This window comes from Xyrauchen texanus, chromosome 39, assembly GCF_025860055.1.
Source record: "Xyrauchen texanus isolate HMW12.3.18 chromosome 39, RBS_HiC_50CHRs, whole genome shotgun sequence".
In the NCBI taxonomy this organism is placed as follows: Eukaryota; Metazoa; Chordata; class Actinopteri; order Cypriniformes; family Catostomidae; genus Xyrauchen; species Xyrauchen texanus.
In genome coordinates, this window is record NC_068314.1 from 6342480 (window position 1) to 6368794 (window position 26315).

Below are 26315 nucleotides of genomic sequence, written 5' to 3' on the forward strand. Positions count from 1 at the left end.
GTTGGAGTGATGGTTGCTGGAAATGGGGCCAATCTAGATTTGATCAAAAATAAATTTTTTCAAATAATGATGGTGCTGTTTTTTACATCAGTAATGTCCTGACTATACTTTGTGATCAATTTAATGCCACTTAGCTGAATGAAAGTACCAACTTCCTTCTGAAACACCTAAATCTGTACATTATTCCAAACTTTTGGCCACCAGTGTAGATTTAAGTTTTCAGCTTTGAGCATTTAAGTATCCGCTAAATGACTATTCAACTTTAAGTAAAAAAAAAAATTTATGTTTTCATATATAAATAAAATATACTCAGATACAAAAGACAAGGCAAAATATTCCACAAAAATCTAAACTGTGACAGATGCACTTCGTATGTTGTAAAAGAGCATACCCTGGTGGCAGAAAAGCTTTAGGTATTCAATGTTCCAGGAGGTCAATATGGCTTGTATGGCTATGAAATGATGCAAGCAGTATAATTTTTTGGAATAGTTCAATTTCAAAGTTGGAAGAAATTATTTTTAATATACATTTTAAATATGAATTAATATAGTACATTCTATGGTTAAAATAATTGTGGCGGTAACACTACTCATATAAATGGGCAAAGAAACGAGCTTAGTGCACAAGGAAAATCTAGAGCGGCCTTAGATTAGACCCGGCCATGTTTGGCGATAGCTCCGAAGCCCCAGTGCAATACACCCCAGAGAAGTAGCAGTGTACACTGCTATGTTATTTTCTGGTGGACCAAAAAATAAATAAATAAGTGTGCAACCAGTGACTGCACATATTTATAAGTGACTTCATGAAAAAACAAGCCAGACGTTGCTTATGATAAGAGGACATGGAAACACTGTGTTGTAATGATGTCTCGCGGCCAAGGTGGAACGATCTGCACCATGGTTATAAATGGAAATGTAGAGAGCAGACTTCTTGGAACTTTAATTGAATACCCTGCCTCCAGTCTACATGGAGAGAGTACACATTAAGACATTTTTGAAGAGCAGTTTCTTGGAGACAGTCGGCATTAAGTGCCTTGTAATTAAAACAGGGATAGGAACATGATAAAAGGCAATTAAGGTATAAGTTTAATTTTCTTTTTTTTCTCAAAAGAATGCATATACAGTACAAAGGAGAGACTTCATACAGAGCAACTGGTTTACACACAAAAAAAAAAAAAAAAAAAAATATATATATAAAATAAAATAAAAAAATAAAAACAAACTAACAATAAAATGGGGTTGGAGACCGGAAACCAAATGAACTTGGATCTGCCTGCATTGCACAATTAAACTTGGTTATGTTGAGGTTTTAACACATGTCTGCAGTACTACATATACTTTCAGTGGATTTCTAGTTTGTTTTCTTCCTTAAATATACAGGTGGATCAGAAAATGGCTGGGATTCAGTCCCTAAACGTTAGGAGTGAAATTAACCTTAATAAAAAGGAAGAAAAAAAAAAAAAACACATGACAGAAAAAATAAACATTTGGTAAAAACAACTGGAGCCTACAACAACGTTTGTCAGCTTACATTATTAAGTATAATGTTAACCTATCCAGAGGAACCTGGAGGCTTACATACATGCATCACAAGATTTGGAAATGAGCTTCCATGGTCCCTAGCAACGCAATAGAACACGCCACTTGTTCTGCTAACACTGTTAGAAAGTAACCTGCTTCAGACAAAACAATTTTTGAGGAGTAAAAATTAAAATCACAGAAAACAATTCCCTGGGCTATTATATCAAACGCCTATTAAATGGGAATATTTGCAAAGAAAACTGATCTATTATTTCTAAGCATTTCAGGTGATTTTGTTCAAAAGTGGGGCAGGGATTACAGTCAACTTGAGTGCACGACTCAAAATATGGTAATTCAACGCTTTCAATTTTTTGGGCTAGTGACGTCTTAATTCAGGTCAGACCAATGGCTGTTTGGAAACACAATGGAAACAAATGCAACCTGAACCCAGTAAGACTTCAGCAACTTGCAAAGAATCATTATCAAATTCACCCACTTAAATGTCAAAAATTCAGCTGGCAAATCAAGGCAGCATTACTATTGAAACTCACCATGGAGTAAAGTAGTAAGACTCCTGGAATCGAAACTAAAAAAGGCCCTCTAGGTTTTTACATTAATGGGCTTGTGGGTGGTGTAATTTTATGCGCATATGTGCATGTGTACGGTGGGTTCTCTTTATATCTTTATTGCAGAGCAAAATATTGAAACTCACTTCTTTACACATTGCTTTTAGTGTGAAAAGCTGTGGACCAGCATTAGAGCAAAGAAGGGAGACAGGGAGGGGGTAGATGGGAATAGAAGGGAGCTCATAGCAGCACACATTTGCGCTTCTTCTTGGGCTCAGGGGGCTCCAGGGCAGCCAAAATCGCCTCATCAAAAACGTTCTTTAGTCCTTTCTGTGAACACAAAGGAAGGGAGAGATGGACACACAACATGGGTCAGCACACAAATAAAAATTAAAATAAAATATAATGGGACGGTTGGTAGTGAAATTAAATACTTTCTGCAATTGAGGTAACACAATCCGGTGACTTTGGACATTAGAAATTAAGGAATAGAAAAAATAAAAAGATGCCATTGTTCTCACAAAACTGGTTATGTCCTGATCATATTTGACACCAAAATCAATGCGAAAAAATTATAATATATTAATTAATATTTTGCATAAAGAAAACAAATCATAAATTTAGGACCATCAAGATTTTTGCCATTGTTACATTATTTTCAGGAAGCATTTGTCCCGGCACATTTTACCACCCAATTCTCATTACCGTAAAAGGGCTGGGCGTTTTATTTTTATGTACTATTTCCATTGTTTTTAATGATGATTGTCATTACCAAAACATTCTGTATTGTAGTAAAATTAGCAAGGATGAAAAGGCAGTAGCAAGTGAGTATACATCAGAATTTAATATGTTATTTCCAAGTTCACATTTAAATAATTTTTTGTGGTAATTATAATATCATAATTACCTTTTTTTTTTTTTTTGCATTGTGGTAATTAGATTTGGGGGGTAACGGTCATGAAAATGTCGATATCAAAAATATTAATGGTCTCAAATTTCTTCTTTGTTTTTGATTTGGGAGTAAAATAGGACCAGTAAATCATCTTGATGAGTTTATTGAGAATCACTATAATGGATATGAAGCATAAAAGAGGATTTGACACTTAAGAACTACTCATACCACAGTATTGACTGTGGAATCAATTATGAATTAGAAAGCAATTAAGAACATTAAATCAAATTAGAGAAAAAAAAAAGAGAAAATTAATTGAGTTGGAAGTCTTCTAATAACTAAGACAATTTAATGCAATTTATGAGCTTAATTAGAAAGTAAATGTGCAGAAGTCACAATAATGGGTTGAAAACAAGGTGAAACGTGTTATATGGAGCTGAGATTATGACATTTATTGGTGGCTACATTTTCAGTTTCCTAACATTGTTTTCTACCAGTAAGCAATGAGCATTTTTGAATGTCTCCATTTACAGTGGAGGAAACCACATTACAGTGTGGATGAGGCAGTAAAATGTGTTTTAGTGTGAACGTAACATTAGGCCACATCCAGAGTAATACATTTTTATTAGAAAACTCCTATTTTCCTGACATCATAATTTTTTAAAGTACGTTTTCCAAACCCTCAGTTTTGGATGGATGAGAAGTCGCAAAGGAAAACACGTTAGCGTGGACGTTGCCTTAAACAAACATGCAATGGTAAGGGGAGTATGTAGAATTTTATTAAATGATGAACAATCCAATTATGTGGATGCAGATTCCACATGGGCCTACTAATGAACAAAAAAACACAAAAATAATTAGCTGTCTGGCCAAATTCTTTTAAGTCTGAAAGCCATTGTACTTGAATAGTAACCATTTAATTTGGCCCCAGAAATCAACTAAGTGTCAAACAAGAAAGTGGAAGTGCAAGCAAATACAGGCTCAGAGACAGAAGGGTTGGTGAGGTGAAGGGCTGGTCAAACAGAAACTCAAGCCTCTGGGTGAAACAACAAACATACAAAGAAAAAGATTGTTTTTGAGAGAATGTGACCCGCAATGTAAAAGTGCTATGAGACTGCCCTCATTGAAACGCATCAAGTGCTGCACTTTCACAAGACATCAAGGTCAGATGACAGCTAATGCGAGAAAGAACAAGTACAATATGCTTTTCTGTGCACGTGTAGAGATAAGTGGCAAAATAGAACTGGTCTTTGAAAGAACCGTCTGAGAAGCTATCGTTCAAAGTTGTTAGAATGACTCAAATGAAGGCTATGACAAAGCCCCACAGTGTCAGCCATAGTGAGGATTTATCTGCAAACAACTGGTATTGTAGAAGTCAGAGAAACTGTACTACAGAAAATGTATATCATTGGGCAGAACATCCATATTTTTCTGGTTTAAACAAGTGATAAAACAGTATTAATTCATAATTGATGAGAGAGAGACGCAATGAAGTAATGGCAATTGAAGCTGTCCTTTATTAATGGCACAAATCATTTCACAGGATTATATTAAGCCATTTAAATAGGTTGTATGGATATGAGTGGCACCAAATTGCAAATTGTAGCCATACGCTTAGTAAGTTTATATGATACATTTGTTTTACAAAATAAATGCACTGGCATAAAGAATGGTGATCCTCAAATGCAATAAATTTGAGCAGCAAAATACTGAAACATTTACCTTTGCCACTCTAAACTCAAAGAAATAAAGACTATGAACTTAAATAATTAAATGTCTAAAGCAACATATCAATACTCAAGCAAAAAAAAAAATTTTTATAAATTTTATAAAAAACATTTGAACTTTTTAAATTCAAAGTGCATGTAAAACTAAAATACTGTCGTAACCAAAGCTGGATCTAACTTAAGTGTTCAAAGACAATGGAAAAAAAAGTAGAAAAGGTAATGTCAAAAGCAATCAACCCTTAGTATTGATTAAACAAGATACATATGACGTCACTTAAGAGATAGGGAAACTTGTCATTTATGCGGAGCAAGAGGTAACTAAAGGAAGCAGCAAACATCTGGAGAAGAGTGGGGCATTAGAAAGAAAGAGAGGTTTTAGAATATACAGCACTTCCGTTTTCGCTGCGTTTCAGGAGGCTCGAGGGCAGCTAGGATAGCTTCATCAAATACATTCTTCAGACCTCGCTACGAACACAGAAAGGGAGGGAAAGAGAATAAAACCAGCAAGGTTAGAAGCTACAGAAAACAGATGAGAAAGAGAGAAGGAGGTACTAGCATATTTCAAAATGTCACAGAAGCTAGACCACGGGTTGGCAACCTTTTTGACATGGAGTGCCATGTATTATTTTCCTGGTCAATGGCTGTGTTGAAAGTACAAAGTTAATTAAACTCCAGATGCACTTTATGGTTTGGGGGGGAGGGGGGCAGATTTGAGTAATAGCATGGAACCTTAAACTTTAAAAGGCACTTAACTTTGAAATACACCGTAGACTCTTATTTTGAAATGTTTGCATTTCACTGCTTCCAGCAGATCATTCAAACAAATAAGAGATATAAAACATGCGCTCCTGCAATAATCTAGAATGTACTACAATATAAACAATTAAAAAGAAAACATTGTCATAACAGTTGATCTTTAGTGACAGTTTGTCATAAATTTCCGATATGGCTTAATGATTTTGAACTGCTCTGTAACAGCTGAAAACACTCCGCGTCAAGCACCCGCGTGCTTAAAGAAAATACAACAGTGCCGTGTTTTCTCTCTGTAGGATGCAGCGCATGCATTTATTTAATTAAATTGCATTCTTAAATTTTGGAAAACTGAATTTAAGACTTTAATGATTCACGGGAATCCTGTCCTCCACGTGCCACAGGTTGCCAACCCCTGAACTAGACTCGAGAGGAAACTAAAACAAAGAACAGCAGAATCACAGTTGTGAGGAAGAAAAATTAGTCTAAGAAAAGTTTGTTGCGCGTAACGGTATATTAGTAAAGGAAGTGTGACTTGGCCAACTCAGAATTGCACAATGTTTCACAGTGGAAAATCTGCAGAATTAATTTAAATATGGCAAAATGTATAAAAAGGTGCTAGCAGTACGATTGCTGCTGATTCTGAAGAATTTTTGTTTGACAAGTATTCAAATCCTGCAGAAATCTGTGGAGGTTTCAGGTAGGGCTGGGTATCGAGTTTGATACATTTTAGGCACCGACCGAATTGCCTCTAAACAATCGAGTATAGAAAAATGTCTTGTCGTTCGGTACCAAATTTCAATACCTAAGGGGTTAATCTCGTCAACGTAAGTGTGGGGGGCATGTAGTATGCTAGATGTGCCCAAATCTAAAAGTGCTGGTGATTGATTTGATGTGTTTAGGCATCAAATAAACACACTAATCAGAAAATGGGTTGAGAATGTTATCAGTAACATTGCTAACACTGTTCTACATCACAGAGAAACAATACACCGTAATAATGAGCTTTTAAAATATCATTTTTACAAGCGCACGCATGAAGCGAGCCGCAGCGACACCGGGAAAAGCGGTAATTTTGAATATGTCAGAAAAACCTGTAAAGAGACCGTCTGAACATTTTGTTAATTTATAGAGAGAAATGCACATTCGGTTGAGCAAACAGACGATGATCTCGGGGATCAATGATGGTCAGAGTGATCACCAATAGCTGATGCCTTTGACCATGTCATAACGATATTTGACTCATTTCCCATTAATCTATTAATTTATTATTATTATTATTATTATTATTATTATTATTATTATTAGACTTTTATTATCATCAAATTAATATAACAAATAATTTGCCCGTAGACACAAAGACACACGTTTGAAGACACGTTTGACGTCTTTATTATATTATTAATTACAGGTGACAGAAAAGCCGTATATGGGGATATATAGAGGCGTGCAGTCTCATGGAACACAGGCATCTAAGGATCTCACACTTTGTTTCTGCCTTCCGATTTTTATTTTATGAGTGCTGCAAATGACCTCAGACATCTCAGTTCAGGAGGTGCTTTGAGTTCAGTTCACTTTATTTCCACAGAGCAGTTTATTGTGAACGCAACACTGCAGCCTGTAAAATAATACAAACTATATTAAATACAAAATGTATCAAATAATACAAAAACATGTACATATGTATGTATATTTATATATTATATTTTATCACTTTATTATTTATTTATTTGCTTTTTTGTTTCATTTGGAGTGCAAATTGTATTTAGAAATGTATTTGATTAAGTTTTTTGTTTTTTAAACAAATTTAATTTTCAATGAAAAATCAATTATGCAAGAATATTCACTAATCCCTCAGCCCCGAAGGTTTCCGATGTAATTGTGTATATATATATATATGTGTGTATATATGTGTGTATATATGTGTGTGTGTGTATGTGTGTGTGTATATATATATATATATATATATATATATATGTGTATATATAAGTCAATGAGCGAACTAAACAAATTTATTTCACACACATGCTATATTTTCCTGGATAACGAAATACCCAACAGGCAGAGAATGCACAGATGAAGCTTCTTTGCCAGAGAGATGTTCACAACTGTTGTAAAGCCATCTTTCAAAAAGAAAAACATTTTAAATGCACTTATTTTTTTTCCAGTTTCATTTGATCTTTTCATTAAAATAAGTTCAAAAGTTTGAAATCAAGGTGTCTTGCTTTATTGTGTAAGCTTAACCCCAACCATGTTTACCAAAAATTATCCCACAGTACCACCTAGCGTCCAACCAGAGGTAATACCGGGGTTCGTCATTTTCAGTCAAGGTTCCATGTAGGCCAAACGAAATCCTGTAAATTAATACATTTGGCTGCAATGGGATCTAATAACAAGCATGCAAGCAACCCCCCCCCCCCAAACAAAAACGTATATTTTCAGATTTTGGAATGCAACTGCAAGATGTATTATGCAGCGTAGGGTTGTGCCGATGGACGATATCATCGTCCATCGTGATGGCTGACCAACATCAGGATGTAGAGCCACCATCGTGATGCCACGCCCCCTTTTGCGAGTCTTGCTAGTGTGACTCACTAATCCTAGTCTCTTCTATAGTTAACCTAAAAACTTTGCAGGGATTGCTCTGTAAATTCAATTGCGAATATAACTAATGCATATATGCTATTTTAAGTATATGCCAGAGACGTGACGTGTTAGTCTGTGAAAATACCGTGTCAGGCAGGCTACACAAATATTGATCTTGACATTGTTAGCTTCTTGTCATTTTTTTTACATGTCTTACACTGTACATTTAGATTAAAATATTTTATTTTAAGCCTTTATTAATTAATTATTAGTAGTTGTAGTGTCTCAGAAAATCTTGCTCATTGTCGATAGCTCTTGTATACACTGAAGCGGCAGTTTAAGATAAACCCAGACCAGCGAACGTCAAATAACTTTCGTCTGGTTAATACTTTTAAAGAAAAATTTCCTTGGCCATAAATCCATAATGTCAAATCAAATGAAAGAAACAAGTTGAATATGAATAACACACATTTATTAAAACATAGAAGAACAACAAATAAAGAACAAGAAAACGGGACTGTAAAGTGGTCATATGAACTACACAAATGAACGTTTAAAAAATAATATGCAAAATCGAATAGCTCCGCAACGGATGGCGAAAAATGCGTAAAGAAGTCTACTATCTTTCACCATAGACCATGTTTAAATTTCGATGTTTCTGGCCAGAAATACAAACATATTCACTTTATCTGGTTTTAATAAGCTGCGGATTGGAGTAACTACACTACTCGCTGTGCTGAAGACCCGCTCTGATGGAGTACTGGTAGCACATATGCACAGATATTTCCGTGCTAATCTTGCAATGAACGGAAACATTTTGTCGTCCTCTTTCGAAATGGCCATTTTTCCCATCAATGGCCATTTCCTGCAGGTACATGGTCATTTCTGCCTCGACCTTTTGCTCATCAGTGAGCGTGGCTGTGGCTGCTCTCTTTGCAAGAAGGCTGCCCAAAGACGACTTTTTTTTCTTAGGCGCAATATATTAAAAAGCCCGGATGAGTAGGCTACTAATTAGTTGGGCTAGTAAAATAACGAAATTATAGTTTTTCAGTAAAAAAAAAAAAAATATCTATGTAAAGAGATATATTAAAATAAAAAGTGCTTAAAAGCGCACAACTCTTCTTAAGAGGAAGAAATATTTTTCTCCCTTACGTGCAACCTATTGGAAAGCGCGGATGAGTCAGTTGGGATAGTAAAATAACGAAATTATAGTTTTTAAGTGGAAAATAGTATTTATGTAAAGAGATATATTAAAATAAAAAGTGCACAACTCTTAAGTGAAAGCTAAAAAAAAAATGCTTCACGTGTCGTGCAACCTACAGATAAAGCGCCGACGAGTCATTAGTTGGGTTAGTAAAATAACGAAATTATAATTTGTCATATCATTTTTGAAAAATATATGAAATTATATACCCCGCTATCATCGTCCATCGCAATGTTTTACTGTCAACATCGTCAACTGCCAATTTAGGGGACATCGCCCAACCCTAATGCAGCGTTTTCAACAAATTCCAAATCACACTCCTCTTTGCAAGCAAACATTTGTGAAATCAAGAGTTCCAAAAGAGCAGCAAGCCATATTTCTGAATATGTTGTAGGCAGGCAATACTGTTTGATTAGATTTGTTGCTTTCAAAGGAAAACCTTAATCATTCCAATTGAGTAAGTATGGCACTGAAGACAATATGCATTCAAAATTGTCCCCATTTACTGCATCATGTATACTTGGACAGACAGATGAAGACAGTAGCTTGACTATGCAAAACCCTGCTGTAGCTTGAGTATAACTGTGCACGTAAACATAATGTATGTAATAACTTTCCTCACCCCAACATAGCTTTTCAGCTAATATAACCAAGGCTGCATGGGCGCAGAAAAAAAAACTTTAAAAAGGAATTGTTCATCCAAAAATGAAAATTCGCATTATTCACTTCTCCAGATGCCATCCTAGATGTGCATGTCTGTCTTTCTTCAGAAGAACACAAATAAAGCTTTTTAGAAGATAGAACTCTGTCAGGTCCTTATAATGCAAGTAAACAAGCGCCAGAACTTCGACGGTCCCAAAGTCACATTTAGGCAGCATTAAAGTGATCCATGCGACTCCAGTTAATCAATGAATGTCTTCTGAAGCAAACTGATACGTTTGAGTAAAAAAATAAAATAGAAAATGAAAACATTACATTTCAAAAAGCACTTCATGACAGCAGTTGACGCACCACATAAGTCGCGTGATGCAAGCACATCAGCGAGTTCACACGAGAATTCAGAAGCAGCACTTAACAGAAGAACGAACATCACATGAGAGTTCGGCCATTTCAAACAGCAGAGCCCTGGAAGGAAGCGCCGAATTAAAGTAAAAAAAATTATCAACTTGTTTCATGAAAGTGCTGATTTAAAAGTAAAAAAAAAAAAATTCTTCTCAACTTGTTTCTTACATAAACCTATCGATTTGCTTCAGAAGATTCACTGATCAACTGGAATCGTGTGGATAACTTTTATGCTGCCTAAATGTGACTTTTGGACCGTCAAAGTGCTGGCACCAGTTTACTTGCATTATATGGACCAGACAGAGCTCTTACCTTCTTCTAAAAATCTTAATTTGTGTTCTGCTTAAGACAGTCAGTCCTACACATCTGGGATGACATCACGGTAAGTGAATAATGAGAGAAATAAAATTTTGGAGTCAGCTATCCCTTTATGCAATAATATTATACAGCCCCTTTTATTATCTAATCAAAAGCTGAAGGATAGAATAAAGTGTTCTACTTAATGTTTATACATCTACACTATTCCCAACTGAATATTGTTTTTACTTGGAAGTTGAGATGGGACGATACTGAATTGCGATATATCGCGAACCAAAAAAACATGACAAACCATAAAATGGAATAACTCAACATTTATATATTTGCAACATTTTCTCTCCAAATTAACAAATGAAATGACCCTTCAAACATTAATCTCTCTATTGCTTGATTTTACCACTACTGTGCTTTTTTCTACACTGTTTACAGGGTTCACACCAGGTCATTATAGAAATTTAAGTTCTGAATTCATGGAAAATCCCCTTGTTTGGATGAAGTGCTTGAGATTAAAATGGATCATTTCCTCCGTGATATAATGTCCATCAAAGATGAGGCAACTCTACTTTCATTGAATAATGTGTCTTAATATCCTTTCTGTTCTTTACAGTCAGACAAAAAGAAAAAAGAAATATTAATTTTAAATCTCACAGCATGGATGCTTATAGAAACGTTTTTTAATTGTACACATTTCAAACAATGATTGCTCATATCATCATTATATATACACATAATTTTTTGACATAATATTAATAGAATGTAGAATTTTTGTATTTTTACAAAGTTAAAATATGATGACAAACAAATGTTTTTTTTTTTTTTTTTTAATATTCACTTTCACATACTTTTTTCAGGACAGGTTTTATTCAATTCCATTGCTTGCTCTGCGCCTGATCAACCTGAATGTGCCTTTCAATTTTTGAAAGCTTATTTTTTTGTGTGATCTTTTCTTATAGAGAAATGTACACGAGAAACTCCTCTGAGCATTTATATTGTATTAAAGAACTTAATTTTGATGAGAAATTTGGTCATAGTTTGTAATTTAAGTGTTATATTGAATCGAGATTATATTGAATCATGAACATCATATTGTATATCGAATAAAAATTGCGAGAACCATAATGTCCCATCCGTACTTGGAAGTAAGGATGGTTTCAAATGTGGCTTCATGTTCTTTATTGCTGTATCAAAAATCCCACCTCATAAGAGTCAAATAGCTACATGTATTCATGCAGTGAAGAGCTGGTCATTGAAGGATAAATCACTAATCAAAAACCAAACCAATGGTTAATATTCCACAAGTTTGACCTTTTAAAGAAATGCAGTTTCGCATGTCAGGTGAAACAAGAAAACAGCGTCTCTGACCCTCTGTCTAGAAGCTATGACGCTTCCACTTTCTTGTTTAAAGGGAATTAGTTTTGACATACATAAATAAACTTTGAAAATAACCTGGAGGACTTGGATTCATCTTAATCAAATACGTTAACTCCTCTTTGAATGCATGTGACCAGGAGTCTGTTCTTGCCAAAGAGAGTTCTTAAAAAAAAAAAAAAAAAAAAAGCTACTATTCTCTAGATGTGCAAGTCTGATTGAAAGAACACCATTAGAGAATATTTTAGCATGTTAAATATCCAACTAAAGAGGAGTTTCTGACTGCAATGTAAATGATGTATGTTTGTTCATGAATGTTTATGATTCCATGTATGTGTTTTGCGTGATAATGAGACTGCACTTACCTGTGTTAGAGCGGAGCACTCCACATATTTGACGGCCTTCAGATCGCGAGCCAGCTTCTCTGCTGTCTCCGGAGTGATGGGTTTTTGTTTGTTCTTGGCAAGTTTCTCAATGGTAGAGGGATCATCTCTCAGATCAATCTGCGTCCCCACCAGCAGAAAGGGGGTCTTTGGACAGTGGTGAGTAATCTCAGGTACCCACTAGAAGAAAAAAATAACTGATCAAATCTCAAGCAGAATCAGTATTTTTTCTTTATTAAAGCGACACTATGTAAGATTTTGTTTTGTTAGAAATGAACAATTTCATAATGAGGAAGTATACCATCTCTCGGCCTTCCAAACCATGCCTTTGCCATAACCTGATTCAATATGGTAAGCTTATAATATTTAATTTATGTTTTAGAGCTGTCAGGACGGATTTGGCAGGAAACAACATGCTTCCGTCTGTCATCGGTGTGTGTTTACCTCATGTCCATAAATAAAAGACTGTCCGGAGCTACTACAGCGCATGTGCGGTGATAGGTGTGGTAGTAGTTTGAAACTGAAAGCTTGTAGTCACAACACATAAGTGACACGGACCATGGCTCACTCAAAAAGGCAACCCTCTGGGGAATCACATGTTTTCAAAATAATAAAGCCTCGAACCCAGATGATTCTGCAAGCAAAAAGGGAAAGCGACAGAGCCCATAATAAAAAAAAATTAAAAACACAAAACAACGTCGCTTCAGAGATCATAAAGAATTTAAAACAAACCCAGAGATGGCTTTTTCTTTGCTCGACATGTGAGATATTAGCCAGGTAGCTTTCTTAGTGCAGTAGATCGTTAGACAGCGCTAGCCAATCTAGTGGGGCATTTTATTATGGATTGTGGCACTGCATTGCTTGATTTCATTTTTGAGGAAGGACAATGGAAACATTTTCACTTTATGCTTTATCAATGGCAATTTCTAAACCAGTTACTACCTTGGTCTATTTGCCTGCTAGCTAAGTTATAATAGTTTCCACTGCAGTGCCAAAGCCCAGCCCACGTAAATTACCAAAACAGTGTTACTCCGCAAGTAACATGCAGTTCTATGCTTCAACCGCTTGAGGGCCAAAAGTTACATAGTGCTGTGAAAAAGTATTTGGCCCCATCCTGATATCTTCTGTGCAGTAGTGGCCAAAAATATTGGCACCCTTGGTAAATATGCGCAAAGAACACTGTGAAAAAAAAGAAAAATCTGCATTGATTAGCCTTTTGATCTTTCATTAAAAACAATTCAGAAAAAATGTAACTTTAGTTGAAGTAAAACAATTGAAGCAGGGGAAATCTCATTACTAAATAAATATTTTTCTCCAAAACACTTTGAACATAATTATTGGCTCCCTTTTATTCAAAAATTTTGCAACTTTTGCAACCATTCGTCCATACAGAATCTCTACAGATCCTTCAAATCCAGAGGTCTATGTTGGTGGAAGTTCACCCCACAAATTTTAAATTGGGTTCAGGTCAGGGGACTGGGAAGGCCATGGAAGAAACTTGATTTTGTGGTCAGTGAACCATTTTTGTGTTGATTTTAATGTTTGTTTTGGCTCATTGTCCTGCTGGAAGATCCAACCAGGGCCCATTGTAAGCTTTCTGGCAGAGGCAGACAGGCTTGATTTTTTATCTGTTGGTATTTGATTAGAGTGCATGATGCCATGTATCTGAACAAGATTTCCAGGACCTCTGGCAGAAAAACAGCCCCACAACATTCAAGATGCAGCACCAAATTTAACCATGGGCATTGGGTATTTAATCTCTGTGTACTCTGGTATAACTCTGGTGTTTGCTGCCAAAAAGCTTTTTTTGTTTGTTTGTTTCATCGGACCATAGAGCCCTGATGGTGGAAATGGGTATTTTCAATGCTTTGGCTATTTTCTCACCCATTTTGTGAAACTCAACCTTTTGGCGCACATCAGAACTATATTCTTTAGTCTAACACACGGTGACTGATGATAAAGGGAATTTGGCTAGTGTGTTACCTCATACTTAAACCACTGTGAAACAGGAAGTTATAGCTGAAAAATTCATGTTTCTAGTCACCCAGGTGCCCTTTTAGATTTTTTAAATAAAGATCAAAAGGATAAACTATATAGATTAATTTTTTCACAGCCTTCTTTGCTCATTTACCAAGGGTGACAATATTTTTGGCCACTACTGTATATCTCTAATATTAAATTATTTAAAAAAAAGGCAATCAAGAGTAAACACAAATTTTTTATTGAAGCAAAAACAATTCTCCAATACCAACTGGGCATGTATGAAAAATTATTAGTTACTAAATCCGCCTATCTATGAAAGTGCATTCATAATAGGGTTTAGCTGGACTAGACACCCAGGCCTGATTACTGCCAGCCTTGTTCAATCAAATCAACACCTAAATATAACTTTTTCAGCAGCATGAAGTCCGCTAAAAGGTCTCACCCAGTAGCACATTATGCCAAGGTTGAAAGAAATTCCAGAAATTATAAGGAAAAGGTGATTGAAATGCATCAGTCGGAGAAAGGTTAGAAAGCTATTTCAAAGGCTCTGGAACTCCAAAGAACCACAGTGAGAGCCAGTACCTCCAAATGGAGAAAACTTAGCACAGTAGTGAACCTTCCCAGAAGTGGCCGACCTTCCAAAATTTCACCAAAAAAAGCCAAGGACAACATCCAAGGTACTGCTAGACTGATGAGTTGAAAGTGGAACTCTTTGGAAGAGTCATTACAGCTGGCGTAAATCAAACACAGAACTCCACAAAAAGAATATCATACCTACGGTCAAGCTTGGTGGTGGTAGTATGATGGTTTGGGGATGCTTTGCTGCTTCAGGGCTAGGGCAACTTGCAATAATTGAGGGAAAAATGTATTCTGCTCTCTTCCAGAAAATCCTAAGGGAGAACGTCCAGTCATCAGTCTGTGAGTTGAAGCTCAAGCGCAACTGGATATGGGAAATTATTTCCCATAATTTTTTGTTTAAACACTGATCCCATTCTGACAGCCATTTGTTTTTAAGTGTATACGTTTAATGTTGGTTTTAGGTCCGTGAACGGAATAGAGCAGTTTACTGGTTATGAGGATAATGCTTCTTCGGCAGCTCTATCTGCTTGTTCATTACCATAGATTCCGGACCAATGAATGGACCTGACAGAAATACACTTAAGTCAGTTTGATAAAAATGATAATGAAGATTGGCAGGTGACCTAAAATTAATTTGATACAGATCTTTTAAAATGCCATATTTCCACATCCTGTCATAGGCTCAATCCAGATCAAAAGGCAGCTACAACATGCTCCTTTCTAATGAAAGCATAGCGAATATAGCTTTCAAGACAAATAAGATGATCTGTAGTGCTTCAGCCTTTCCTGAAACCACATTGGTTATTTCTTATCAGATTCCAGTACCCAGACCAGGCGATCATTGAACATCCTCTCCATTATTTTACATAAGCAGCTGGTTAAGGCTATAGGGCGATAATGTATGGGATCACTATGGTCTTTTCCTGGCTTGGAATAGATATTAATTCTGCTTCATGCCAAGTAGGTGGAATTTTCCTAGATATCCAGATCGAGTTAAACATTTTATGGAGCATTTTCAGAAAGAGGTGGGGTAGATTCTTTAAAAATTGATAGTGGACTTTATCTGGTCCAACAGCTGTGTTGTGCGATTTTTTTTTTATAATTCGCTGTAGCTCTTCCAAGTAGAAGGGTTGTTGTAGGGCTCTGCATTGCTAGAGCCAAAGTTAATCTTCTCTTTCTTGTTGAGCATGAAATATAACAGTTCTCACTAGATGCTTTCAAAAGTTTTTGTTAGAATGTTTGCAATTTCTTGTTTTGACGTCAGGAGTGTACCATGCTGTTTGATGTGTTGTAATTGAGGGCCATTGTTTTTTCCCTTCATTATCCATATCAAGTTCCATATTTGGTTTGAAGTACTTAAGTTGGAAACTAATCTTCTCCAGCTTTCCTTTTTGATTCTTCTTGCTTGTGCTCCATTCATCTTGAGTTTGATTAGATTTTCAGTTGACGGGTGTCTAAAGAAAAGCATTTCAGATTTCTTCCTCTCTTTTATGGTTTCCTTACATTTATCATCAAACCATGAAAGTCACCTACGTTTCATATTTAAAGATGTTCTTAGGACTGCATAATTTTACAATAATGCTTATAGCTATATCTAAAGATACATAGCATCTCTGGCCGTCTCATAACAGAAGGTTTGAAAATTAAAATAATTAGCTTTTTTAATTTGCCATCTTTGTACATTTGTTTCTTCCTCTCTTCCTTTTTATGGTTACAATGATTGGGAAGTGGTCACTACCACAGAGGACATGCCAGACTCTCCACGATAGGTCCAAGTATATTCCAGGCTGACAAAAGTCGATCGCAGAGTATGTTCCATGTCCCGGGTTAAGTAGGTATTTGATCCATTATTTAGAAGGCATAAAGTATGTTAAGTCTTGCTACCTCAAAGAAAGTTGTGACTACTAAAATCTAGGGATGCACCGATCCGATATCTGAGACATATTAATATATATTACTATTATAATATATAAACTTATACTGGAATTACGGTTAATTTTGCTGCTACATTATCCAGTATACTAGTTAACAATACAGTTTTTCTTAATAAGCTATAGATTTATATTGAAATAATGTATAGTTAGAGGTTTGTATTTCTTTATATATTAAAAGAGTACTTCAAATTAGTTCCACACAATAATGTAAACACAATAACTGATTATGCAAAAAAACAACACTGGTATCGGATCGGTATTTGCAGATTCTGAGATTTCCAGAATCGGAAGAGAAAAAATTATATTGGTGCATTACTATTAAAATCACCCATGAGAATAAAGGGGGGTGGGAGCTGAGCAAAATGGTGATCTAGGCCTGTGTGTGTCAAGTTTGAGTTTGGATGAATGTAGATAGGAACGGCTGTGATGGCTTTCTGCAGAGTCAGTCGTACTGCTGTCACCTGTAGGTTGTTTTTAATATTTATATGACTATGGATCACATCATTTCTTATTAAAATGGCTGTACCATCAGAAGCCCGCTTGTCATTGGGACCGAAGTTATTAAAATGGCAACATTTTTAAAGAGTACAATCTGATGGTAATTGTGTTTCCTGAAGACATATGGCTATAGGACTGGTGATTGCAATTAAACGTTGTAGCTCCGTAAATTAGCCCTGATACCACGACAGTTTCATTGGATGATAACATTCTCAGTTACCTGTTAGGAAGAATACGGACATTTGGCCTGATTCAGCATTTAGGGGACGGACTTCTATGATGTTCACTCTCATTTCCACATCTCTAGTTTGCCTGTTCTTTGAAGTTTCGTCCTGGGGTGCTTTTGATTGTGAAGAGCTTGCCTTTCTATTGTTTTTATTTGCTTTTTATTCTGTTATTGAGCTCTGATTGGAATGAATGTCATTTAGAAGAGTTTCATTCTTAGTTTCTGTATTCTTTGTTTTTGGGGGAGTATTACTATAAATTATAGTTTAGGGATTATCTTTGTGCATCCAAGTAATATCTGTCTGGAAATCTATTGTTCTCACAGCTTTTTTGCAGCAGAGGCGAAAGTTTTATTCAGAGTAAATACTGGGAGAGCAGCCACCATTTTCTTTGCTTCAAGATAACTGATTCTCTTGGTACATCTGATCTTCTGTATTTCTTTTTATTTGATCCACATGGGACACTCTTTTGATGCAGCTGGGTGGTCACCTGAGCAGTTACTACATTTAGGTGTTTTTTCACAACCCTCTTTGTCGTGGCCCTCCTCCCCAAATTTGCAACAGGAATGTTTGTTGTTGCAGCCATTGGATCCATGTCCATACCTTTGGAAGTTGAAACACCGCAGAGGGTTGGGTACAAATAGGTCCACCGGAACACTTAGGTATCCAATTAGAATTTTTTTCTGGAAATAGCGGTTTATTAAAAGTGAGGATGTACGTACTAGTTTTGATTGTTCCCTCTTCTCTCTTAATCATTATTGTTTTAAAGGGGTCATATAATGTCATTTTTGTACAAGTTAATATGAATCTTTAGGGTCTAAATGAAAACTTTGTAATATACTTTTATTAAAAATTCTCATTAGTATTTTAAGAAAACACTAATTTTACCTGCTCAGAAACAGCTCTGTTTTCAGCACGCTGTTTCAGTGCATATGACTTTAAATGATAATGAGCTTTGGTCACCCCTCCCCTCTGTTAGGGTTAGCGATTTGCAAAGATTAATATAAAGGTTAATAAAACGTTACCCTTACTTCTTCTGGAGGTGCAGAGGGAATATAAATAGTTGGTACCGAATCTTTTTTCAGCAGCAGCTTCTTAGCAAAACCAGCTTTATACTGACCCTCGTTTATAAAGCAGTCTGGTGAAAAATGATTCGCGCAAACATGAACGCATTGACATTGCTCGTGGGGAATATTCCCATCGTAAACAAAACTCAACCACTGCGTCTTCAGCAGTTCAGATTTAGGAACATCAAAATGACTGCTGTGTTCGTTATTACACCGAAGAACAGAAAACCACAATCGCTTAGGCGCCATTCTGCTCCAGTGTATCAACAATGATGACGGACTATGATTGACAGCTCGCTCCAGCGAGCGGCGGTCTGTGTTGAAACACTACTGTCAATCAACAATCCTGGGAGGGGCGTCCGACCGTGTGACGTCACACGGTCGAACGGCTCGATTTAAGGCAAGGGAAAATATATAAGGAGATTAAAACAAAAACACTGGATGGATTTTTATCATAATAGGATGGTTGTGTACAGGCACAGCCAACACACATTTCAGTACATTCAACTTGAAAAAGCGCATGTACCATTATATGACCCCTTTAACATTCGTTACTCGTCGAGTCTTGAGCTCATGCGTTATTTCTTCACCCACGTCGTCCAGCTCTCTAGTGCGGATTACTCCTTTACTGTAATTCAGAGTTGGATGAGGGAAGGTCTTTATCTGTACTCCAGCTATCATGCTGACTGTAGTAGGTTTTCAGCATTGGCCTTTTTACTGCACTCCACAAGAAATTCACCAGATCAAAGCGTTTTCACTTATTTTACTGTACCTGCAATTCCTGCAATACCCTTTTGTATAGCAAAAGGGGAAAGCTTTCTGATTGGAAAGTCTGGAGCAGCAGCTTCAATGATGATACATTTTGGCCAGTGATAATTATTTATTTTTTTAGGTGTGTTTTGTAGCTATTTTTTAGGTTTTCATTTTCATCATCTCTGCTCCCCACATCACCTTGGAGCCCAAAAGAGAGGGATGCACAGTGCTGCGGATCTCCAGCAGATTATGTATCAGGGATACAGGAATGATATACACAAGCAAACTGAGCAACAAGTTGCTCAATTTACTTGACTGACCCTTAGACAATGCCTACTGTGAGTCTGAGAAATATTTGATGTTCAGCTACATATAGCAGTCCCAGGGAATGACTTGACCAGCCAATTGATTGGATCGAGCCATTCCAACCGCCCACCTAGGTGAAGTAGGAACCAAAATACAGTGTTGAAATAATGGAGTCCGCAGCAAACCACATTTCTCAGGGACCAGGATCTCTTCTTTTTCCCATTTCTTATAATAGTAAAGAGGTAAAAAAATGGATCTATTAAACTCTGGGTTCTTACAGAGTGGTGGAAAACCCTTTATAGCTGTGACCCTAACAAGGGGAGCTTGAGTGTTGTTCTCTCTTGCCCAAGGAGAAGACCCTAGCACTTTCACAGGCTACCGTCATAAAGATGGGTCCCATGCCGTACCCGGGAGTGGCCTAGTTAAAGTCCTGATTGAACCCGATTGAGATGCTGTGGCAGGACCTTAAATGGGCAGTTCATGTTTGAAAACCCTCCAATGTGACTGAACAAAAGCATTTCTGCAAAGAAGAGTGGGCCAAAAATCCACCACAGCATTGTGAAAGACTGATCTCCAGTTATCGGAAGTGTTTGGTCGCAGTTGCTGCTGCTAAAGTTGGAACAACCAGCTAATAAGTTTAAGAGGGCAGTTAGATATTCACATGGGTGATAGAAGTGTTGGATACATTTTTGCTTCAATAAAAAAAAAAAAAAAAAAAAGTATATTTATATATGTATATATAAGTTGAAAAATGTTGTTTACACTCAGGTTGCCTTTGTTTTATGTTGCATCTTGTTTAAAAGATCTAAAACAATTTAGTATGAAAAATAAAAATAAAATCTAGAAGGGTGCAAATACTTTTTCTAATCACTTTAGTGTAGCTTTAAAAACTTTTACACTTAAAAAAAAAATGCAAAGGAATTTTTACACACATGAACTAAATTATAACCATTCACATGTGACGAAGAGCAAGTCATATCCGTAACTTTATAAAAGCTGTTTTACTCTACATAGAGAGGGTCTCCGCATGACAGAAGCCAAATACTATTCGCTTAATCTCATTAGCCACCATGTTATTGGACACTTTCCCTCATGGACTGAATTAATCATGGCTGACTGTGAACGGTACATTTCTACAATGGTATCTGTAACTGAAAACTATTGCATTTGAATGACGCTGCATCCATGCCCCTAGGTGTCAGCGTATATCCAAAAGACATGGACAAATTATTGAGTGCATCTTTAAAAAAAACAATATGCTTTTAGCGGTTTATTAAACCACACTAGAACATGTCACAATTTTAATTTGATAAACTGTCCATTTCAGTGTACAAGGAGTAACAAAAGCATACGTTCAAAATAAGCATGTGAGCATTTTAAAGCAGTTATGTGTCAGTCATAATGCGCGCTGGTACCGGATAGAGTCGGTGCTCTGTACTACCGGTATTGCAGAAACACTAGTATCATTACACCTTTTTTATTTTAGTATCGACTTGGTACTGAAGTACCGGTACTTTTCACAACACTACACTACTATAGAATTAGTGACAAAACTGTCAAAATATTCAAATAGTATGCAAGCTCACCTTTTCTTTGACGTTTTCAAACGAAGAAGGTGAAACAACTGAGAAACAGACTAAGAAAACATCTGTCTGAGGGTAGCTCAGGGGTCGTAATCTATCGTAATCTTCCTGACCTGCAGAGAGATAGAAAGAAAATTAATTGATTTACAAAATATTTTAGATCACGTGCATAGCCCAGTAGCTGATGGAGATCATTCAGTCACAGGGTTGAAGGCGCATTTAAACACATGCACAGCTAAAAACTCGTGTCCTACATTCCTCTAAAAAAAGCAGTTCCAAGCTCAACCACCCTCCATAAGAATGTGTGGAATTCAACAAAGCTCCTTAAGTCTCATTTCAATAACAATGATGATCACAATGTTTTTCCCCCATCAGCTTACAAACTCCACCCTCAAATAACAGCTGAGAGCCTCAGAAGATTTTGCTTATGTCAAATGCATTTTAATTAGCTTCTTTATAATTATAGTTTAATAAATGTTCGGTAAAATAAATCTGCTCTGAATGATTGAAAAGTTTTGAATAAAAGTAGTGTGCCAAAATAATTTTACTGTACCTGCAGTATCAAACAGCCCGAGGGTGTACGGCTCACCACCAATCATAACCGTAACTGCATAGTTATCAAAAACCTGTAAAGTAAAAAAAAAAAAAAAAAAAAAAAAAAAACAGGACACAAAATTCCCTTTATTCTTGTACAGTATAAGAATTAGCAGTAAAACTTTACAATAAGGTTCTATTTGTTAACATAAATTAATGCATTAGGTACTAAACTAAAATTGAATCATATTTAGGATTTAATAATCTTGGTTTAGGGCTGAAACATTTAGTCAACTTTATAGATCAAAAAATTGTCTACATAAATTTTCGTAGTCATTTTTGAAGTCATTTAACAACATGTGATCACATTAAACTCAAATGATGGCACGCAAGCGCAGCACTGGGAAGAGGAGAGGACGAATTACACAGCTCACAGTCCAGATGCACTCTAAACTTTCCAAACAGCTTAAGGTGATTGTGACGAGGAGGAGGGCGGGGCCGGGCCATGAGTGCCACGGCCAGCCCACAATCGGGCTAATCAGCCGAGGAGAGGTATAAGGCAGAGCATGATGCAGCATTTCGAGAGAGAGAGAGCAACAAGCAGCTACCGAGTGCATTTATGTTTGTATCTTTTTCAGGTGTTGGTAATTAAGGAAGCTGACGGTGGGAAGCTGCGCCTCCCCGGGGAGTAAGGGCCATAAATGGGACGCCCAGTGGTCAGGAGGCCACTTCCAAACCTCTGCCGTCTTTTCAAAAAGGTCCATGAAAGGCCTCCGGGTCGTAGTCCGGCCCCATCTTTATTAGGGCCGTGGGTGGTGTTGGTTCCGGGGAGGTTGCAGCGCCAACACACTCTCTGGCAATCAGGCTCCAGAGCACCTGCCGGTCCTCCGCTTGCACGTCCATGAGGGCTTGATGTTGACTCTGCCGTATGCTGGCAAGGGTCTTTAAGACTTCGCCCAGCTGTATGGACTCCATAACGGAGTTCTCCTTCAACGGATTTCGGCACCACTGTAAAAGTTCTATGTTCGTGGGCAATGGAGTCAGGAGACAGCAAACAGTCAAGGTCAGTCTTTATTTTCTGTAACCAGTTACGGCTTACAGTCAACTCAAAATCAGGGCTCTTTGTGTTGCTGGTCTTTCTCTTGGCTCCTCGAACGGCCACATCCAGCTCGGCCTTATCTCTCTCCTAGGCTGACTAGCCCGATTGGGGGCCGGCCGTGCGCACTCATGGCCCGGCCCCACCCTCCTCCTAGTCACAGTGATGTAGATCGCAAATTATGAGGGAATTATAATGCAAATATTACAGTGGATATAAAAAGTCTACACACCCCTGTTAAAGTGCCAGGTTTTTTTTTATGTAAAATAATGACAAAGATAAATCATGTCAGAACTTTTTCCACTTTTAGTGTGACCTATAATGTGAACAATTTAACTGAAAAACAAACTGAAATCTTTGTGGGGGAAAAATTTAAATGAAAAACTTTACAATAACCTGGTTGCGTAAGTTTGCACACCCTCTTATAACTGGGGATGTGGCTGTGTTCAGAATTAACCAATCACATTCAAACTCATGTTAAAGGGGTCATATAATGGTACATGCACTTTTTCAAGTTGATTGTACTGAAATGTGTGTTGGCTGTGCCTGTACACAACCATCCTATTATGATAAAAATCCATCCAGTGTTTTTGTTTTAATCTCCTTATATATTTTCCCCTGCCTCAAATCGAGCCGTTCGGACGCCCCTCCCAGGATTGATGATTGACAGCAGTGTTTCAACAGAATCGCCCTCGCTCATGAGCGAGCTGTCAATCATAGTCCGTCATCATTGTTGATACACTGGAGCAGAATGGCGCCCAAGCGATTGTGGTGTTCTGTTCTTCGGTGTAATAACGAACACAGCAGTCATTTTGATGTTCCTAAATCTGAACCGCTGAAGACGCAGAGTGGCTGAGTTTTGTTTACGATGGGAATATTCCCCACGAGCAACGTCAATGCGTTCATATTTGCGCGAATCATTTTTCACCAGACTGCTTTATAAACGAGGGTCAGTATAAAGCTGGTTTTGCTAAGAAGCTGCTGCTGAAAAAAGATTCGGTACCAACTATTTATATTCCCTCTGCACCTCCAGAAGAAGTGTAACGTTTTATTAACCTTTATATTAATCTTTGCAAATCGCTTGCACGCTTCACAATGAATGTGGCTAATGTTTACACTCAGGGTACATTACGGCATGTTTTCCATAACGTTCCGACGTTCTCAATATAATTCATAATCCCACGTTTATAATGAACAACGCGTTATGGTTATTGTGTTATTAAAAACTGTGTACGCAGGTGTTATGGTTAACATGGTAACACTAAGTTACACCTGGTTTACTTGTATGTTACTGATTAAGAAGTAATGTAAAAAAAAAACAGTTATACGGAGAATAACTCCAGAACGGAGGGGCGGGGTGACCAAAGCTCATTATCATTTAAAGTCATATGCTCTGAAACGGCGTGCTGAAAACAGAGCTGTTTTTGAGCAGGTAAAATTAGTGTTTTCTTAAAATACTAATGAGAATTTTTAATAAAAGTGTATTACAAAGTTTTCATTTAGACCCTAAAGATTCATATTAACTTGTACAAAAATGACATTATATGACCCCTTTAAATAGACGTCATTACACACCTGAAATCATTTAAAGTGACTCTGATTAATCACAAATAAAGTTTAGCTGTTCTAGTAGGATTTTTTTTAGTTGCATCTCAGAGCAAAAGCCATGGTCCGAAGAGAGCTTTCAAAACATCTCTTTGTTGAAAGATATCAATCAAGAGAAGGGTACAAAAGAATTTCCAAAGCATTAGATATACCATGGAACACAGTGAACCAAGAACTGGACGTCCCTCCAAAATTGATGAAAAGACGAGAAGAAAACTGGTCAGGGAGGCTTCCAAGAGGCCTACAGCAACATTAAAGGAACTGCAGGAATTTCAGGCAAGTACTGGCTGTGTGCTACATGTGACAACAATCTCCCATATTCTTCATATGAATGGGCTATGGGGTAGGGTGGCAAGACGGAAGCCTTTTCTTACAAAGAAAAACATCCAAGTCCGGCTGAAGTTTGCAAAAACAAACATCAAGTCTACCAAAAGCACGTGGGAAAATGTGTTATGGTCTGATGAAACCAAGGTTGAATTATTTGGCCATAATTCCAAAAGGTATGTTTGGTGCAAAAACAACACTGCACATCACCCAAAGAACACCATACCCACAGTAAAGTATGGTGGTGGCAGCATCATGCTTTGGGGCTGTTTTTCTTCAGCTGGAACCGGGGCCTTAGTCAGGGTGGATGGAAATATGAACAATTCCAAATACCAGGCAATTTTGGCACAAAACCTTCAGGTGTCCGTTAGAAAGCTGAAGATGAGGTTCACATTTCAGCACGACAACGACCCCAAAGCACACATCCAAATCCACAAAAGCATGGCTTCACCAGAAGAAGATTAACGTTTTGGAATGGCCCAGCCAGAGCCCAGACCTGAATCCAATTGAACATCTGTGGGGTGATCTGAAGAGGGCTGTGCACAGGAGATGTCCTCGCAATCTGACAGATTTGGAGCGCTTTTGCAGAGAAGAGTGGGCAAATATTGCCACGTCAACATGTGCCATGCTAATAGACTCCTACCCAAAAAGACTAAGTGCTGTAATAAATTCAAAAGGTGCTTCAACAAAGTATTAGTTTAAGGGTGTGCACCCTTATGCAACCAGGTTATTGTGTTTTTTATTGTTTGTTTCTTTTTCCCCCTGAAAGATTTCAGTTTGTTTTTCAATTGAATTGTTCACATTATAGGTCACATTAAAGGTGGGAAAAGTTCTGACATGATTTATCTTTGTCTCATTCTTTAACATCACAAGAACCTGACCTGGGGTGTAGACTTTTTAAATCCACTGTACATCATCATGGTAACAAAGTTGTAAAATTAGCTATAATTTAAAATCACTTACTAACCTTGTCTGTGTTATCACAAAATAATATTTACATGCATATTATGTTTATGTCTTGTGACTATACTTTTGAGAAAGTGAGTAATTTACTTGTTTTTAACGTTCAAAATTGGCCAAAGTTCAATTCCATTATTAAGTACCTCATTGTAACCCATATTTTTGCTTTTTTTAAAGAAAAGGAGGGGCAAGTCAAAATAAATTTGTGGTAATCAATATTATGACATAAATGCTGTCGGCTGAGCTTAACTTGTATTGAACCTGGAATATTCTTTTAACCAAAGAATAAATGCCGTTTAAGTATTAATCATTGTTAATCAGGTGTTATCTATTATGTTAACTGATGTGAACGAAAACAGCCTAATTGTAAAATGTTACCAAATAAGCTTCTCAGTTCCACCCAGAAACATCAGAAACAACATTTGCACGGATAGGTCAAGGCATAACACATTACGGCAAAGCATAATTATGCAAGTGTATGTGAAAGGAAATT

The 26315-nt window shown here is 36.9% G+C and overlaps 1 protein-coding gene across 3 annotated transcripts in view; it reads right to left on the bottom strand.

Moving 5' to 3' along the window:
• Window positions 1-1048: 1048 nt before the first annotated feature.
• The window catches only part of LOC127632656 (cell division control protein 42 homolog), a 59899-nt gene continuing 34632 nt past the window's right edge, over window positions 1049-26315 (bottom strand). The window contains exons 3-6 of one of the 3 annotated variants that reach the window (XM_052111366.1): window positions 21857-21929; window positions 21307-21416; window positions 12359-12556; window positions 1049-2416 (exon numbers count right to left, since the gene is read on the bottom strand). In XM_052111366.1, the coding sequence (XP_051967326.1) occupies window positions 2327-2416; window positions 12359-12556; window positions 21307-21416; window positions 21857-21929 (471 nt within the window). In that variant the 3' untranslated portion in view covers window positions 1049-2326. Of the gene's footprint in view, window positions 2417-4455; window positions 5171-12358; window positions 12557-21306; window positions 21417-21856; window positions 21930-26315 lie in introns of those variants that run through there. The other 2 variants (XM_052111369.1, XM_052111367.1) reach the window with 2 other exon arrangements.